The sequence below is a fragment of the Candidozyma duobushaemuli genome (assembly GCF_002926085.2).
Source record: "Candidozyma duobushaemuli strain B09383 chromosome Unknown E_B09383, whole genome shotgun sequence".
In the NCBI taxonomy this organism is placed as follows: domain Eukaryota; kingdom Fungi; phylum Ascomycota; class Pichiomycetes; order Serinales; family Metschnikowiaceae; genus Candidozyma; species Candidozyma duobushaemuli.
This window is the reverse complement of record NW_020289900.1, coordinates 156,200-174,544: the sequence shown is the minus strand read 5'-3', so window position 1 is coordinate 174,544 and position 18,345 is coordinate 156,200. Positions and strand designations below refer to the sequence as shown.

Here is an 18,345-nt window from a genome sequence, read left to right as displayed (position 1 = left end):
ACTGGTGAGGCTCACAATGGCCTACGACGAGAAAAGCGAGTCCATGTTGCACCGAGACCAGAAAAAGTGCCACTTTCTGCGCCGCCGCTAATTTCCTTTCTTACATTCGCAGCCCGTTTCATCTCGTAATGCCCAAGCAAAACCCCGAATCAGCCACCGTAAAAACCCAACTCAGCCACCGTAAACACCCAAATCAGCCATTGTCAAAAAATAAGGCAGCCCTATCGACTGAAAAAATCACATCGTAAAAACCACCGCCAGATCCCATGGGAATGTTCCACTGCGGCTTCGCCAATCACCGGGCCGGAAATACTGGTGAGCCAAGGCTGGGATCAGCCTTCTCAAACGGGACTGCGGCGCCTCAAGCGAGAAACACTCGGCCGATGACAACGGGCAACCGCTGTAAACGAGTCATTGAGAGTTTGCCGAAACTTTTTGCAATTTTTGTGCTTTGGCCAATGGCGTAGTCGAAACCTTATGCTAACGCTGATTCCGCGGCTGTTTGCAGCCACGCAGAAGTATCCAGCAGAAACGAAAATGCTGCCTAATCGAGAAAGTCAAGGAATCCCGAGACCCTCGTCGATCTTTCGCTGGGTGTTTGTTTTTTCTCTTCCATGTCTTACTTTTTGTCGTTGCGAAACAATGTGTGTCGATTTTGTGTTGCAACGACAATGCCATCTCACTGACCGTGTACTGGGTTATTGTCGAGGTGGCACCACGAATGCCGTTGGCTGCACTGCGTCGCGATCGGCGCTGAAGCAAAACAAATTCCGCGGGCCCAAGCTGGTCAAACCACAATTTTGGCATTGAAATAAGATTTTCCTTTATTTTAGCTGCCCAATACCCGACAGGCCTCGGCGCCTAACAGCATGCGGCAGAGTCCCTGCTTATTTGCCTATAAGGGAAACCACGAAACACGCACAAAAAACATTTTCATATGGCTGCATTGCGAAGCGAGCGAGTCTAACGCAGCCTAACGCAGGCCTTCAGCCTGGCACCACACCAGAACCGCAAAGGCCTGGTGGAATCCACATCTTTTTTTTTTCATTGTCTTCTTCACAAGCCCCTGACTTTCAACCAACACGTCTATATATGCCCTCACCACTACGCGTCGTGGCTGGCTTTTGGTCCTTATTGTGCCGGTGCGCACCACCAGTTGCAACCAAACGCAGAACAGGATAGTTGATGGATTCCGTTTTTGGGTATCCAAAGGTAAATATACTTTTCCATAAGACGTAGTTCTCATTTACTTTTTTGTCGTTTAGTTTCTTAAAGCAGTTTGCCCTCCATCCTCCCCGAAACCCATCAAATCTGGCGGCCTCCCACAATAGTCCCCACCCATTGTCGCTCCATCTCAGTGTCTCATTCCTCCCTCCCGCACAGGAATTTTTTCTCGCTTTCGTGTCTAGTGCTCAGACCAAAACACTGCGACTGAGACTTTTTCTACCACTCCCTAATACATGTCCCAATAATTAAATCCCACCTACAAAATATAATCCCACATTGCAATCGCCCTCCATTCTGCCTAACCCCAGTCACTCTTTAATATGCGCCACAGCGAAAACAGGCAGACAGAGTACCCCCATAGCCCCAAGCGGTTTCTAAAAGGCCTCACCCTGCTGCCTTTACGCCTGTTCTCCAGATCCCCTTCCCAGTCTCCCGCCAACGGCAACGTCAACGGTAACGGCAACGGCAAATTGCCTCCCCACCACGCCAGATCGCTAAGTCACGAGGCTTTCCAGTCCAAGAACGTCCAAACTTCCCTGGAATGGACAAACTTGATCCCCCCACTCCCCAGCTCTTCCACAAACAACAGCTCCGATTCGTTTATCCTGGGCGACTTGGCCGCCCCGCCGCAACGTCACTCAATCGCCATTTCTCCCATATCCTCCAAAAACATCCCAGACATGCTTCAGCCGCTGCCCAACCCAGAGCTGGACAGGGAACGGGAATACGACTTCCCCAAAATGCCGGCGCTGAAATCTCGCACAAGTTCCCTGGGGCTGGTGAAGGAAAACAGAAACCCCTTCAGAAAGGAAAAAGCCCACCGCAGCTCAGACCTCGCCAGGACTCCACCGCATGCCCTTTCCAACCTGCTCCCTCCAAACACACTTTCCAACGATATTCCCTCCATTAGACATCCCCAAACGCATCCTCAGATGCAGAAACCGGGCCTCCATAGCCAGCAGCTGCCGTTCCTTACATCCAAACAAAGACCTGTATCGGAAGAATTCGACTTCACCCCACATCAAAACTCATCCCTACCGCCTGAAACGAGGCGATCAAGAAATGTCCAAGACCACAGGCTTTCAAACGGTATGCATTACCAGAGCAATCCCCCGGCTTTCCAGCCTCCCATGACACCATCAGCACCCCGTCGTCAGTTGACCCCAAACAGCCTACATTCTTCATCATCTTCCACGCAATATCTTGGGCAGCCGCAGGACCTTTCATTGAGTAGAAAGCAGCTGCTGCAACTGCAACTCCAACATGCTCCCCATGAGTCTCGTACGTCGAGGAAGCGTAAAATCTGTAAGGTCTGTGACCAACAGATAGCAGGCCAGTTCGTCAGAGCACTCAATAATGCTTATCACGTCGAGTGCTTTACTTGTCACGAGTGTGGCCAACAATGCTCCTCTAAATTCTTTCCTCAAGACATCACGCTGCCGGACGGCTCTGTCTTCCAAGTCCCGCTTTGCGAGTACGACTACTTCAAGAAGCTTGATTTGATCTGTCATAACTGCAACAGTGCATTAAGAGGACCATATATTACTGCCTTGGGCAACAAATACCATGTGGAACACTTTAAATGCTCAGAGTGTGGTAAGGTCTTTGACTCAGAGGAAAGCTACTACGAGCACGAAAGCAATATTTACTGCCACTTCCATTACTCCAAATTGTTTGCAACAAAGTGTGAAGGCTGTCAGTCTTCCATTGTCAAGCAGTTTGTCGAACTATTCAAGGGCGGTAAGAATCAGCAATGGCATCCTGAATGTTATATGGTCTACAAGTTCTGGAATGTTTTCATCACACCAGATTCAGTTGGCCTCCAAAGTAGATTCGAGATGGATAAATCAATTGCTGCAAATCTTCTCGAGAAGGATATCGATCCAGAGAAACTTCTTATGGTGGAGCAGCAAATTGAGAGCGTGGTGATGAAATGTTGGTTGGTATTGTCTGGATTTGAAGAGACCTTGGCGTCTTGTATCTCTGCAATGCTTCTTTCAGCGTGCACAGGTAACAGAGCGAACGGTATCCAGGCCACCAGCAAGTTGATTGTGTACGTTGAGATTCTATTCTCCGCTTTAGATTTCGTCCAAGGTATGTGTATCGAGTACAACTCCGATCCCACGAAGAGCCAAGAGAAGCGCAATGCCTCAGGAGATGAAATATACTCCGTCGATGCATTTGACAACTTCCAACCTCTCAGAAAGGAACCAAGAAATATCTCCGGAAAGCTTATGAGTTACTTGGCTATCCTAAGAAAGTCGACACAGATTGCGAATTCGGGAAGCCTTTCAGCGGAACTCTTATCCGTCATCACAGGCTGTGCTCACTACCTCAAACTACTTTTTAGAACTGGTCTCAACAACGCCCTCAAGTTGAACAAATTGAGGGGAGATACCAGAGCGTTGGACGGCTTCCTCAAGTCTGCCAAACGCTATGAAGAGATCGAGGAAGCCATGAAGAACCCTGCCTCGGGGTTGCCTCTGCTAGAAACCAGATTAGCTGTTCCTCAAAATGCTACTGATGGGTGCAGGGTGTGCAAGAAGAGTATCGAGAAGTCATGCTACAGATTCAAGAACATCAGATGGCACAAGAAGTGCTTCGAGTGCAGCTCTTGTAAAAGATCACCTTCCCCTGATTTCAAGGCTGAGAGCTTCCTTTGTGGAGCCGATGACTCCTTGCTATGCGTTGAGTGCTCGAGGCTGAACGCAAAAGCCGGTATGGGATATCAGTATGGCTTCACTTCTGTTTCTGACTTGTCACAATTGATCTACCTTCTTAAGATCGCCATGTTCAGAACCAAGGCTGCCATAAGGAAAGACACTGACCCGAAGAAGATTGACCAAGGCATGCGCCCTCAAATGTCGAACATTGCCGAGGAAGTCTCTCAAATCAATGACACCGAAACTGTTTATTCTAAGACGCTACAAGATGTGACGTCCTTGAGGACCAAGAGAGAAAGTCAGAAGTTGTCGAACTCGGTAAAGAAGAGTGCGAGAAAGTCCGTGATTCTAGAAGCTCCTGAAGCAGATTCTGCTAGAGAAGACAATGCTGATCGTGACAGTCTGACAAGAAAGGCTAGCTCTGCGTCCTCTCTTTCATTTGTCATGCAACAAGGAGACGGCGATCAAGCAAACTTCCTGGCTCACAACAAATCGCTCAAGATCCGCGATGAGCCACCACTCGCAGTTGCCGCTAGCAGCTTGGGTCGTACTTCTGACTTGTTGAAGAACGAAAAGTCATTGACCTTGGATGATATTCCTAGAATTGTTGCAGCCGAGCAGGCCAGAGATCAAAGACCAAATGCCTTCAAGCATCACAACTCACTTTACGAGAAGGCCCAGCCGCTCAAGTCTTCAAACGGCAGTAGTATCCACCAGTTCAAAGGTCTGGGAGACGTCAATGTTTCCAAAAATCTTCCTGTTCCGGTCAAGATCAAATACTATTCCGAGCTCTCGAAGTCCGAGCATTTCATCTTGCGTCACATTGCGGTTGAAGCTTTCCTTGCCATCAGAGGTGATCAATCTCGTGAGGATCTTGTTTCTTTGATCCAGACAAGAAAGCTGCCCACATTCTGGGACAAATTCAAATTCAGTGGAAGTGAGAAAACAAAGCCAATGAACGTTTTTGGTACCGATCTTCAAGAATTGACTAAACGCTACGGTGTTGATTCTGACTTAGGTGTTGGTCCCGCTCAACTTCGTATTCCAATCGTTGTTGACGATGTCGTCAACTCGTTGAGGAAGAAAGATATGTCTGTTGAGGGTATTTTCCGTTTGAACGGTAACATCAAGAACTTAAGAGAATTGACAGAACAGATTAACAAAAATCCTCTCAAATCACCCGATTTCCACAACTATTCGGCGGTGCAGTTGGCTGCGCTTTTGAAGAAATGGCTTAGAGAGATGCCTACACCATTGCTTACCTTCAATCTATTCGATTTATGGATCTCCTCGAGAAAGACTAACGATGCTACGATGTGCAAGAGGATCTTGCAACTCACATACTGTATGCTTCCAAGAAGTCACAGAAACCTTCTCGAGGTGCTTCTTCACTTCTTCAGATGGGTTGCCTCGTTTGCGTCTACGGACGAGGAGTCGGGATCAAAGATGGACACACATAACTTGGCTACAGTGCTTGCTCCAAACATTCTCATCTCCAAGAATCAATCGGCAGACGGGCCACCCGTTCAGTCTGGTGAATCTTACTTTTTGGCAATTGAAGTCGTCAATCAGATGATTGAGATGCATGAAGAGCTCGCCGTGATTCCACCAGACTTATGGGAGTTATTCGAAAAGTGCCAATTCACTAATACACCCAAATTGGATACCGTGAGCTCCAAGGATATCTTTAGCAAGGTGCAGAAACACTCGAAGGAGGACCCTGAGGTATTTAAGCGGTTCCTCAAGCTTGAGGCTTCCATAAAGCCCAGCCAACAAAATACAATCAAAAGAGGCCAAATCAACGTGGACTCTTTATCAACAGCGAAATAATGATGATGTTATGACATGAAACTAATAAAAGTTCTTTAATACTAGTTCAATCTATCTATAATTGTAGCTATATAACTAGTGAGAGTGTATGTTCTGCACAGTGGGCAGACACCAGTGAGATTTCCACTGAGAAAAGTCAACGAAGAATCTCAGTTATCTTTCCCATCGATATGGCTCTCACGGCAGATTCCCTCAAGGATATCATCCAAGAAAGGCTCCAGGCTGATCTTGTTCAGGTAGAGGACATGTCAGGCGGATGCGGACAGGCATTCGCTGTTATCATAGTGTCCGAGGCCTTCAAGGGGAAGAATAAGTTAATGAGACACCGCTTAGTGAATGGTGCCTTGAAAGAAGAGATTGCTGCCATTCATGCTTTTACCCAGAAAGGTTTCACGCCGGATGAATGGAAAGCGCAAGGAGGGATCCTCTAATTTAAAGTACGCCCCTCCTTTTATGACCAGCATAACGCTTACAAATGGCAGCCCACATGACGAAAAGGATAACGTACAAGGCAAGCACGATGAAAGGATGCAATTTCATACCAAACTTGCTATGCTCAGCAGCAACTCCAACGAGGAATGGGAGAGCTGCCGCTCCTCCTCCACCAAAAGCACAGATAAAGCCCACACTAGTTGCATGGTACCTGTGAGGTAAGATTTCAATAGAGGCAACGATAACAGTGGGGAAGATTGGTCCCACGAAAAGGCCTGTCAAGAAGACGATTGGGAACAAGATCCAGTTCGTTTTGGCGAAAGCAAATAGGCAGAATACCAAATAGCCGATCATGGAGGCCAAGATGTACGCCAAGTTCGCTGTGAGCTCGCTATTAAAGACAGCGGCAGTGACGAAACCTAGGACAATTCTTCCTACCGTCAAACCGACCCAGAATGCTGTGGCCATCCATGAGGAATATTTATAGCTGAGCTCTTTGATTCTAATCAAAAATGTCATGAGCCAAGCGCCAAAAGCGACTTCACCGCCGACATAGATGAATAGACAAATGGCAAACACCCAGACAAGCTTAGATTTGAGAGCATCGCCAAAGGAAACGTCAGCGCCCTCATCGACCGATTCGTCGCCTGAACCGATCTCAAATTCAGGGTCCTTATCAGCAAGATTCCTCTTCATTTCTTTCAAAATGACATTGAAGCGGTGCTTTGACGCCGTTTCGTAGTGGAAAGAGATCGTGAAGCAGATCAAATTAAACGCTCCAATGACACTAAGCACCACGTAGTAATGGCTCCATTGCCAGGGATTGTGTTTCCGTTCCATGAGCTTCGTCACTAGCGGAGGAGAAATCATGCATCCTAAACCGTAGCATCCATGGACTATACCTAGAATCTGGTTTGAGTCGGCAATACCACCAGCCCAGCCATTGATACTAGCATCCAAGCTTCCAAAGCCAATACCATTGAAGATGAAACACAAGATGAAGATCAGGAATGGAGGGTGGAAGCTTATCACAAGATAGGCCAATGTCATGGAAGCAGTGCCGATCGTGCCGACACCTTTGACGCCAAAACGTTTTTGAAAGAACTCACATGACAATGCCAGGATGAAGTAGCCAGCAGTAGATGCTAAAAAGATAAACGACGTTTCCAAGTCATTGATCTCATAGTGTTCCTGAAGCCGAGGGATGATGGCACCGATGGTCTGCTCTGCTAATCCGAACAAGACGAAAGTCAGAAATGCAACAAGCACTTGAGATTTCAAAAGCTTGCTATCCCTCCAGTCCACGGAGTCCATGTAGACCTCCTGGCCATTGAACTGAACCGTATATTTTTGGTTCGGTGGTAAGGTCGCTAAGTACTTGAAGTCAGGCCCATCGATATTATCAGAACCAGGACCAGGCTCTATAAATGGTTCGTTGATATCCTCGAGAGGAATGGACGACATTAAGCTTGAAAATGACTTAGTATCAGGTGAAGAAGATCTATGAAGAATTTGCGGTATCTGCCTTTTTTAAACGGCTCCATCAGTGCCTCACTGATTTTGGTGCGCAGGGATGCAGCCACAGATAAGGCCAGTCTGGGACAGTAAGGGGAGATCTTTTAGCAACTACGATTTCTTATAGAGGGGAAGTGATTTTATCGAAATTCCTTCGGTGATTTGGTCAAAACTGCTCTCTTGCGGGTAGATCGCAAATTGCGGAATTGAGTCTTTGAGATGTTCCGATGGAGTGGTACGCACAGGACCCAGTAAGTGAAAAATGGGGTAAGGTTGTGGATATTTCGGTATAGAGGTTTTTGGGGGTCGTAAGAATTGTTGTTATTTTTCAAATCGATGAATTTTTCAGACTGAGGTGCCCCGGGGAAATCGATATCGTTCCAGGCAGATGCGCCGTTTAAATACCGTTGAGCGGCTTAGTAAGCTGGTTGTGGGGTCAAGAGAAGCTAACCGAAGTTGATTCCTCTGTACCGCATTTAAAGAGATAAACTTTGTATCTTTTGAAGTTAGAAAGGTTAAGGGCTCGTGCGTCGAGCTGTAGGAGTAGATATATGGCTGCTACACCTCAGCTTGAAGATAAGCACCAAATCCTGACATGAGACCTGAAATTAGACCTCGAATCTATTCTTGAATTATGTGGATCTTGCAACCTGTTGTAAAATAAAGCCAGGGCGGGAAACAGTATAGTTGCTGACAGTAAATGGAATACCCTGGGCTACAAGCAGCATCTCTGCCAATTCTGTAATAGGTGAGGCCATGACTCAGCTTGCACCCACCAATAGGCCCTTTTTTTTTTTTGTTCTAGGGCTTCAAAATAAAGTTCAATTCCAAATGGGCCGTAGACAAATTGATCTGCGCCTAAATTTCATAGATTTTACATCAACAAGATGCCTTGGTACCCCAGGCTCGTACTAACTTTCCTGCGCAAAAAGACAGTACTATTCGGTTTCGTGCATACAAGTTTTCACGTGACTGTGAAAATAGAGCTCTCATACCCGCATGCGCGCCATTTCTAACAAGGTGCCTCCTTAGCTTAGTGGTAGAGCGTTGCACTTGTAATGCAAAGGTCGCTAGTTCAATTCTGGCAGGGGGCATTTGTCCGCGCAAGTGGTTTAGTGGTAAAATCCAACGTTGCCATCGTTGGGCCCCGGTTCGATTCCGGGCTTGCGCATTCTTTTTTATATACCCCAGATTCTCACTTTTTATCAAACTCTTCTCTTCAATGCCTAGTCCAACTTCGAAAAGAGCTGTCCTTGCAGCCACTAATGCAAGTATGTATACTTAGAGCACACTCGTACAAAATCTAACACAGCAGTTCAAAAGCTTTATCCAGTCAGACTAGCCGATAGTTCCTGGGACAATACCGGTTTGTTAGTGGACTCATCATCAGAGGCCAATGAGTCCGATGCCTGCAAGATTTTGTTGACAATTGACTTAACCCAGAATGTCGCCGAGGAAGCAGTCGAGAAAAAGTCGAATATGATCGTCGCTTACCATCCCTTCATCTTCAGGGGGCTCAAGTCTATCACATCCAAAGACCCCCAACAAAGATCTCTTGTCAAATTGATCCAGAATAACATCAGCGTTTACAGTCCACATACAGCCGTTGATAGCGCCAAGGGCGGTGTCAATGACTTTTTGGCTGATGGCATCTCACAGAACTTGAAGATCAAATCTCGCCAAGTCATTGAACCAAACCCTGAGGAAGAAGGCTGTGGTATGGGTCGCCTCATAGAACTTGAGGAGCCCGCATCGCTCACAAAACTCGTGGAGAACGTCAAGCTGTCTCAATCGCTTAAGCACGTCCAGGTTGGTGTTGGCAGAAACTTGGCCAAAGACCATCCAGTGAGTACAATTGCTATCTGTGCTGGATCTGGAGGTTCCGTTTTCAGAGGTGTCAAGGCAGACTTATACTATACTGGTGAATTATCACACCATGAAGCGTTGTTTTTTACGGAAAGTGGTTCCTCGTTGATCGCTTGTAACCATTCGAACACTGAGCGGGCTTTCTTATCTGTGTTGAAGAAGCAGTTGGAACAGGAGCTTCCAGAGGCGGAGGTGGAGATCAGTGCCAAGGACAAAGACCCATACGAGGTCTGGTAAGCTACTCGAAGCAAGATAGAGATTTATAGGAAAGAAAAAATACACTCTGTCTAATCATCGCCAAACTTTAATGCTATAAACTAACGATCTCCAGTAAAGAAATGCCACACCGAACTTATGCCATCATCGACTGCATCGGCGACATCGTCCACAAGTTGCTTAACATCATCGAGAATACCTCCCTTCTCCTTTTCCTTTTGCTTCTCTTTTTCCTTCTGTTTCTCTTTCTCCTTTTGTTTCTCTTTCTCTTTTTGCTTCTGCTTCTCCTTCTCTTTTTGCTTCTGTTTCTCTTTCTCCTTTTGCTTCTGCTTCTCCTTCTCTTTTTGCTTCTCTTTTTCTTTCTGTTTCTCTTTCTCCTTTTGCTTCTGTTTCTCTTTGTCGTGCTTGCCAGATTCATCATCGGAGTCACTATCCGAATCTGAGTCTTCCGAGTCTGAAGTTGGTTTGCTCTTATCAGTGGTCGTCTGTTCAAAATCGCTAGGCTTGGGAAGAGATTCCGTTGAAAGGTCTTTTAACATAGAATCCTCGGATGACAAGCTCTCCTGTGGCTTTGTGTTTGAGCTTATCGATATCGTTGTCATTTTGGTACGCCCACTTGGCTTACGCCAAAGCAAATCATAAGTAGCATCTTTTACAATGTGATCGACTTCATATGGCAACCCTGGATACACCAGATTGTCACTCCAATCACTTGGCAAAAGCTTGTTCGAGGAGATAACAAAATCATCATTCAGTGTTCCATTGTTTGGGGAAGGTTTTATATCAAGCGATTCACAAAGGATATTGTAAACGTTGGTGTTGGGGAAAGGAAGCACTTTTTTGTTATTGGAAAGCTTCTCCTTGAAAAATGGACCTCTGCCCAAAAAGATGGCCCTCATGAGAATGTCGGTGTTGTTGTAGCCATGTACACCCTTCGGAGTGTAGTTTTCACCCTTCTCTTTAAACTGCTGCTTAGTTGTAATTGCATAGCCAGTATTAGGCACAATCCAAATTGGAGCTAATCGGTAGTTGAATTTATGATCTTCGAGTTTTCCTCCAAAATTCCATTCCTTTGGAATATCCTCGACTCTGTAATAATTGAAACCCTTCTTTGTTTTTTCATCAAGCTTCTCAAACTTTTCCTTAATTTCATTGTAAATTTCATCAACTGAGTGATCCTTATTGGGTCTTAATCCGAAAAGTGGCCAGCCATCAATATGTGCAAGCTTCGAAAGGTCCACGACATCATCAAGGAAAAGGAGCCTGTCGTTTGATGTTGGGGCCATTCCGTGGTCACTCACAACCACCAAGTTGACGATATCATTTAAGTTTCTGCTTTTGATCTCCTGGATCATCAAGGCAACGAAGTCATCCACGTATTTGAGTGCTTCAACAAGGTTGGGGCCACTGATGCCGTATTTGTGACCATATTGGTCAATCGTGGGCACATAGGTCATGATGAGCTCTGGCCGTAATTTGATGTCCTCACGGTCAATCCACCCCATTACTCTGTCGATCTTAGACGTCAACAACTCCGTGCCGTTAAACTTATCCACTTCCATTGGCCCATTGTCACCTATACCTGGAACTTCGCTTCCGGGCCACATGTGTACCGCTGACTTCACCCCCTGGTTAAATGCAGTGGTCCAGATTGCCTCACCGCCCCTCCAGAAATCCGGATTGAGACCCTTGACAGGATCAGTATTGACAAACTGTTTCTCCAACTTTGGGTCGAAGAAGGTGTTACCCACAATTCCGTGCTCAGATGGGTAGAGCCCCGTTATAAGGGTCCAGTGATTGGGGAAGGTTGAGGACGGGAATGATGGAGTCATGTATGGCGCACCGTAATCGTTCACCATCATCCCATGGAGAGCAGGCGTTCTCTGTGGAGAAATGTAATGTGGATGGAATCCGTCAAGCGAAACAATTATGGTTGTAGGGTAAAACTCATGGGTGCTATTAGATAGAACACGTTTTCCCTTATCAAACTTATGCGTCTTTCGATCGGAATCCTCGCCCAGTTCGAAGAATGCGTAGGAGAGCCACATCAAGAATAGTAGAACTGTGAAGGCCAATATGCCCCAGTTCACCATCTTACGGAGTCGAGCGGCTTTGCGTTCCCTCATCTTCTTAGCCACAATGTCTTCATCAGTACCTTCGCTATCTTCATCGCCGATTTCAAAATCATCGGAATTCACGCCGCTCGTATTCACCATCTCGTAGGAGCCAGGCTTATATGAATCAGGTCCGTTGAAGTATTCCTGAATCCTTTTCCAGAACCGCTGAGGTCGGCTGTCAACATTATCGTTTTCGTAGTCTAGCGGCTCTAGAAACTCAGAGTCATTGCCCTCGTTATTGAAAATATCGTCCTCAGGATCATCTAGATCTTGAATTGGCACATCCACTGCATGTGGCTTTCCATGTTCCACTGGCATATTGTGGTAAGTAGTAACTAGGGATCCAGATAACCTGCGCGCTATGGCATCGATATGCACCTATCGGTGCTAGCTGATATGGACCAATCGCTTTGCATTTTACGGAATAATGTTTGATTATGGCAGTGCTTTCCTTTTATTGCTGTCTATGAATTTCTTGAAGGATTTTACCATCATCTATGTGGACCTTTGTGGACGCTGTCAAACATGGTGCAGGGTCCTATTGCATGCCAAGTAGTGCCCTGGAAGCCACAAACCTAAATCCTCACCACTGACTCGTGGTCTCTCTTCTTCGTCATACCCATGTAGGCCTTGACTCTAAGTTTCATAAGCTTATCGGGAGATAAGTCCCCTTCAGTAAGATATGCATCACAACCCGTCACCGGACAAGCGTACTTCTCTCTCGTGCTTCTAATCTGGCGAACGATATGATGTCTCTCGAACACGTGGGAGCATTTTTTCGAAACCACGGGATCCGTGAAGTAGTTCATCGAGAGTGGATCTTTCAAGGATATCTTTCCGCCCTCCACGGCCAATTCCTCGTCAACCGTTTCGTCTTGCAAGGGATCCTCAGGAAACTGTAGAACGAAAAAGGAGTTTCTTATGAAATTAAACGAAGGGTCACGGTGTAGAAGCTCCTCGAAACGTGCACCCAGCTTCTCTTTGATGATCTCGTCTAGATCATCGCTGAAACCGTCGGCGAAGTTTTTTCTCACAAGCTCCTTGCATGAGTCGTAGTTTGAAAGCGTAAGTTCTAGAGTACTTCGGCGGTTTTCAACAAGCTCCCTGTGTGTGTTCTTCAAGGCCTGCTGAAGAGCTTGGAGCTTAGTTTTAGCCAAATATAGCTTCTCAAACGAGCTCAAGATTTGTTCAGAATAAGATTTGAAGCCTGGATTCGACACAAGTTGAGGGTTCGAGCTGGCATAATCGATGAATGACTCAGCACTGCTTTTGATGTTCAGAAGCTGCTCCTCGATCTCTCGTAGTAGGAGTAAACTTCCGAATTCTGTATTTGGTTTTACGCTTGGATGAACAGGAATATAGATTGGGAACTCCTTGAAGTTCGGTAGACTTGCTGGTGCTTCTGTTGAGCTCATTTGATGGGATTTGAATGGTGTATTACGTGAGGTAAATACTGAAGCGCGCTTGACTATAACTAGTTAGATCTGAAAGACGGCCAGTATAGACCATTATACCAAAAAAAAATAAAATTAGCAATGCTTGTTTAATTCTACAACTCGTTTTTGTTATCCGTAAATTTCCTGTCTAATATAAAAGAGAAGTAAAAGTCTATATCGTTACACCATTAAAAAACATCACCCTGGGCGAACATAGCGTCGGCAACCTTAATGAAACCGGCAATGTTGGCACCCTTCAACAAGGATGGCAAGCCAGAAGCGTCCTTGTCAACAGAGTACTGAACAGCAGTGTCGTAACAGTTGTCGAAACAAGTGTACATGATGTCCTTCAATCTGGCGTCAACCTCCTCCTGGGACCAGGTAACTCTCTGAGAGTTCTGGGCCATCTCCAAACCGGAAACTGCAACACCACCACAGTTGGCGGCCTTACCTGGGGCGTACCAAACACCCTTGGATCTGTTAGCCTCGAAGACGTCGATGGCCTCCTTAGTGGAGCCCATGTTAGAGCCCTCGGCGATGTAGGCACAGCCAGCGTCAACCAAGGCCTTGGCCTCCTCACCAGAAACCTCGTTCTGGGTGGCAGATGGCAATGCAACGTCAACCTGGCCAACGTGGGTCCAGGGACGGGCACCGGCAATGAACTCAACCTTGTTTTTACCGGAGAATGCAGAAGCGCTGTCAGAGATGATCTGCTCCAAATTTCTGAACTTGACCTTGGCAGCGGCGATGGTCTCAACCTGCTCTGGGGTAATACCGTTTTGGGAAATGATGGAGCCCTTGGAGTCAGAGAGGGAGACAACGATACCGCCCAACTCAATAACCTTCAAGGCGGCGTACTGGGCAACGTTACCGGAACCAGAGATGGCGACTCTCTTGCCCTTGAAGGTTTCCTTACCGGAGGTAGCCTTCTCGATCATCTTCTCGACGTAGTAGACAGTACCGTAACCGGTGGCCTCAGGACGGATCAAAGAACCACCCCAGGTCAAGCCCTTACCGGTCAAGACACCAGAGAAGTTGTTTTGCATGGACTTGTAAGCACCGAAGAGGAAACCGACCTCACGGCCACCCACACCAATGTCACCGGCTGGAACGTCAGTGTCGGCACCAATGTATCTGGCCAACTGTCTCATGAAAGCGACACAGAATCTTCTGATCTCGGAGTCGCTTCTGTTTTTAGGGTTGAAGTCGGAACCACCTTTACCACCACCCATGGAGAGGCCGGTCAAGGCGTTCTTGAAGATCTGTTCGTAACCCAAGAATTTGAGGATGGACAAGTTCACGGTTGGGTGGAATCTGAGACCACCCTTGTATGGGCCCAAGGCGGAGTTAAACTGGACTCTGAAACCGTTGTTGACCTCGATTTCGCCCTTGTCGTTCTCCCAGGCCACTCTGAACTGGATGATTCTCTCTGGCACCGACACCACTGGGATGACCTTCTTGTACTCAGGCTTCTCGGTGAAGAGAGTGGAGTCCTCGAGGGCGGACAACAACTCGTTGTAAGCTTGCTGGAATTCGGGTTCGTGAGGGAGGACCATTGTTAGTATTTCAGGATAAGGAGGAAGGGAAACCGGGGAAGTGTCGTGATTTTATATGTCCCTGGCCATCTCCTCCTGCACTGCTTGTGATGCTTCCATCACTGCGCGCTTGAGTCAAGATCCTGCATCGGCGGCTGCATCATCCAGATCTCTGGCCAATGAGCGCTTTGCAGGTCACGTGCTGCCGCCCCAGCCCTGTTCTTTTGCCTTGACCGCGCGCTATCAGTGACAAATCAAACCCTCAGTGGCCCCGGCTTTTTTTTTCTCTGCGGAACCGGTCCGCCTTATCGACCACTGAGCTTGACTCCGAATCGGCTCTTTCAGCATGGACCACAAATCGGTGGAAAATGAAAATTAGGCTGGATTGCAGGTGGTTGATGCCAAAAACAAAAGATAGGCCAATATCCAAGGCCCGTGAGGCGACCCATGGGTTCCCCCATTTCGGAGAAATAGTAGGCTGACGGCAGTGGGCGATGGCTGCAAACCATAGCTCTCACCACCACACCGTTTATTTTTTTTTTTTTTTTCCGTTTTTGCCTCTGGCCACGGTCAGCCGACTCTACCCGATATTGCTTACATGCCACGCTTTTTACTCTGATTTCACCGCATTCCCGTTTGAGTTTTCTCGTCGGCACCGCCGTTCCTGGTCCTAGGCCTACTGCCATCCCGAGTTCACCCGGCCGGCACACCGTCTTCGCAAAAACTACCCCCAATTAAGGAATTGCGATTCCACCGGCGCGCCGACCCGGCCCGTACCGCACCACTTTGCCGTACACCTACTGCCACCTAGAGAGCCCATATTGGTCGATAGCACTGAGCCAACCCACTGAGCCAACCCCACCATTCATGGTCCAGCGATTGGCCGGTGGTTAGCGATAAGGCCAAGTCCGTCAACCATATCGATTGTCCAAGGGATCGTGATTTAATGGTTTGGTTTTGTTTTTGATTTTGGTTTTGCCTACGTTGCGTTTGCTTGTTGTCGTGGTTTCTGTTCTTGTTCATGGCGAAAATTAGGTGGTGTCTGTCGCCTGTATTTCTCTTCTGGTGCCCCTGCTTTAGGCCGCGGCTCGCGCAGCATGCCACTTTTAGTCTCCCACTCGAGTCAGTGTTCCCTACTGTATTCTAGCCAAATTAGCCTGATTCCCTAAATCACTTTCTTAGATTCCCTCAAACCTTATTGGTTGCTTCCCTCGACAGAGCTGCTGTTGGTTTCGGTTGGCACCCGCAACGTCATGGTGCATTTGCAACCGAGGGTCCTTGGCATCGCACAATGCAACAACAATAGGCATCAGGGTGTTTTCGGGTGCAACATCACGGCGTCCTTGCCTAGGAGAGGAATTCCTTCGTCAATTGCGATGGGTTTGCATTGTTAGGCTTTCGGCTATCGAGGGTAGATGTCTTGTGCTAGACGCCGCCGTTGCAGCGCAGGGGAAGCGATGGATCTGGATTCTTCACATCCGTCTGGCGGGGCAGCCTACCATCGGTTTCCTCGTCAACTTATCCTCAATCAGACTAGCGCTGATGTAAAGCTTGGATGATTATTTGTAGAGAAGGTAAACGTTTAGACATGGTCGTCCATGTGCCTGCTTGTGCAGATGCACCAAGATAGCTCTCAATACTAGGAGCTGCTATCCATTCTATAGCTTGAAAACGGCTCTTAGCAAGAAATCACCAAACTTCGTCTTCAGTCTACGCTGCATCAACTGGTCCACTTCTCATGCATTCTGTGTTCGCCTCTCGGCTCTATTTACACGATTTCATTTCTCCTCCGCCTTGGGCTGCTCGATTTTCACCTCTTCAATCTTCTTCTCCTCAACACTCTCAACGTCCGTAGCAACATTGATGCCCTTGTTGCTCGTCTCTCCAAAATTAAACACTCTCATCCTCAGAATTACTCTAGGATCAACCTCAAGTGGCTGCACCCACTCGCTGTTCTTCTTCTTGCCCCTCTCGATCCACTTTCTTGGCCAGTCCATCTCCTCCTCAGCTCCCAAGAAGCTGTCCAAGTTCTGGAATGGTCGGCTCTCACTGTAGACAACCTTCTGTGCGTGTTCAGCAACCTCCGCGGCAAGGTATCTCTTGGTGTAGTATCTATAGATCTTCGTGGGCGTGTTCATGATACCGGAAAGCTTTGGCACGGTAAAGACGCCCACAGGCTGCTCAAACAAGACGGGGACGTTTTTGTCGTTGAGAACAACCTCGTTCATGTTCAACTCTGGCGCCAACGGAGCGTTGGCATAATCTGCGGGCAGAATGAATGGCTTGGGCACAGGCGGGAGCTCGTTTCTGCGAGTGTGCAGCCCAAAGTCCTCAATCTCGTCGGGAGTCTCTTCCTTCTTTTCAGTCTCGGCAGAGGTCTCTGTACCACTTGCCTCGGAGCTTGGAGCTTCAGTGTTGAGAGTTTCCTCAATCTTCTTGACCTCTGGTGGAGGTGCTGGAGCTTCCAAAGGTCCAAGAAGACCCTCGTGCACGCCTGTCATGTACTCTTTGTAAGTACCTCTTCCAATGCAAAGAACACCACCAGATAAAAGGAAATCTTTCGAATCGTCCCTTTCTGGCTCCATAGGCTTGACCACCTTGTACAAGCCTAGAAGATCAGCTGGGGAGTACAACTCATGACGGCTGACGAAAACCTCTGGCTCCTCTGGCTTCTTACGCAAGCTCTTGAATGCATTTGGGACACCCTCCTTAAAGAATTTGGTCCATGACTTGTCATATGCTTCTTGCTTGATCTTCTCCTCCTCCTTTAGCTTCTCGGCTAGCCTCTCTCTTCTCAACTGTCTAATCTTGTCTGCAACCTCATGACGAATGTCGCCCTGTCTCTCCTCGGTAAAGATGGTAAAGTCAATAGCGGCGGCATTCAAAATAGGCTTAATGTACTTTCTGAAATGCTTCAATGACTCCTGAAGGAAATCGTTGGGTGGAGGTGCGATGAAAATGGTGAGTCTTCTTGGGACTCTAGTAGTGTCGTAGAGCTCCTCGCCCAACTTCTCAACTTCAGCAGTATACTTCTTACGAACCTGCTTCTGCTGGTACTTATCGTAAGCAATACCTCCTGTGACACCAGCCAAGACGGTCCAGAAGATCATCCAATTTCTCGATGGAAGCAGGATTCTGGGGATACCCATTGCCCTCAAGGCTGGGTTGGACCATGACTTTTTCTTTGGGGCCTCTGGGGCACCAGCCTCAGGTTTGACCGTTTTTTCCGGTTTTTCTGGCCCTTCTGACATATCTATTTGCCCGATGTGTAGCTGAGCGTTATGTGCTAGAAATCTTTTCGTGCGTGTGAGCACCAGTGAATCACCAATGTAAGAGAGGTCCACAAACCGGGGTGAATTTTGCTGATGAAATAGAAATGTGTATTGCTAATTACGTTATCAAGTTAATTTGAAAGCTCGATTGTTTTTTCTGTGGTTTTCGAATTTCTATGTAGTGATCCAGATGAGCGGTTTTGGTTAACCGACCTGATTTGCATAACGGTTGCAAA

General features: G+C 47.3%; 7 protein-coding genes and 2 non-coding genes across 9 annotated transcripts; 4 read left to right on the top strand and 5 right to left on the bottom strand. All coding sequences in view use genetic code 12, as the record gives it.

Annotated features, from left to right (window-relative positions):
• Positions 1 to 1,547: 1,547 nt before the first annotated feature.
• LRG1 (Lrg1p) lies at positions 1,548 to 5,720 on the top strand (the record flags this gene model as incomplete). Its single annotated transcript, XM_025482778.1, has 1 exon — positions 1,548 to 5,720. One exon carries the CDS (start codon positions 1,548 to 1,550, stop codon positions 5,718 to 5,720), a length of 4,173 nt encoding a protein of 1,390 aa, XP_025337721.1.
• A 432-nt stretch (positions 5,721 to 6,152) lies between these two features.
• CXQ87_004335 (uncharacterized protein) lies at positions 6,153 to 7,616 on the bottom strand (the record flags this gene model as incomplete). The annotated part of the gene is made up of 1 exon (XM_025482777.1): positions 6,153 to 7,616. The coding sequence occupies one exon, from the start codon at positions 7,614 to 7,616 to the stop codon at positions 6,153 to 6,155; it is 1,464 nt and encodes a 487-aa protein (XP_025337720.1).
• Positions 7,617 to 8,689: 1,073 nt separating this feature from the next.
• Positions 8,690 to 8,761, top strand: CXQ87_004334. The gene has a single exon. It is a non-coding gene; the product is annotated as a tRNA-Thr (tRNA).
• A 7-nt stretch (positions 8,762 to 8,768) lies between these two features.
• On the top strand, positions 8,769 to 8,838 carry CXQ87_004333. The gene has a single exon. It is a non-coding gene; the product is annotated as a tRNA-Gly (tRNA).
• A 51-nt stretch (positions 8,839 to 8,889) lies between these two features.
• NIF3 (Nif3p) lies at positions 8,890 to 9,770 on the top strand (the record flags this gene model as incomplete). Its single annotated transcript, XM_025482776.1, has 2 exons — positions 8,890 to 8,938; positions 8,983 to 9,770. The coding sequence occupies 2 exons, from the start codon at positions 8,890 to 8,892 to the stop codon at positions 9,768 to 9,770; spliced, it is 837 nt and encodes a 278-aa protein (XP_025337719.1).
• An 80-nt stretch (positions 9,771 to 9,850) lies between these two features.
• Positions 9,851 to 12,184, bottom strand: CXQ87_004331 (nucleotide diphosphatase/phosphodiesterase; the record flags this gene model as incomplete). The annotated part of the gene is made up of 1 exon (XM_025482775.1): positions 9,851 to 12,184. One exon carries the CDS (start codon positions 12,182 to 12,184, stop codon positions 9,851 to 9,853), a length of 2,334 nt encoding a protein of 777 aa, XP_025337718.1.
• A 257-nt stretch (positions 12,185 to 12,441) lies between these two features.
• Positions 12,442 to 13,281, bottom strand: MMS21 (SUMO ligase; the record flags this gene model as incomplete). Its single annotated transcript, XM_025482774.1, has 1 exon — positions 12,442 to 13,281. One exon carries the CDS (start codon positions 13,279 to 13,281, stop codon positions 12,442 to 12,444), a length of 840 nt encoding a protein of 279 aa, XP_025337717.1.
• Positions 13,282 to 13,490: 209 nt separating this feature from the next.
• Positions 13,491 to 14,858, bottom strand: GDH3 (glutamate dehydrogenase (NADP(+)); the record flags this gene model as incomplete). The annotated part of the gene is made up of 1 exon (XM_025482773.1): positions 13,491 to 14,858. One exon carries the CDS (start codon positions 14,856 to 14,858, stop codon positions 13,491 to 13,493), a length of 1,368 nt encoding a protein of 455 aa, XP_025337716.1.
• A 1,757-nt stretch (positions 14,859 to 16,615) lies between these two features.
• On the bottom strand, positions 16,616 to 18,088 carry TIM54 (Tim54p; the record flags this gene model as incomplete). Its single annotated transcript, XM_025482772.1, has 1 exon — positions 16,616 to 18,088. The coding sequence occupies one exon, from the start codon at positions 18,086 to 18,088 to the stop codon at positions 16,616 to 16,618; it is 1,473 nt and encodes a 490-aa protein (XP_025337715.1).
• Positions 18,089 to 18,345: the final 257 nt, after the last annotated feature.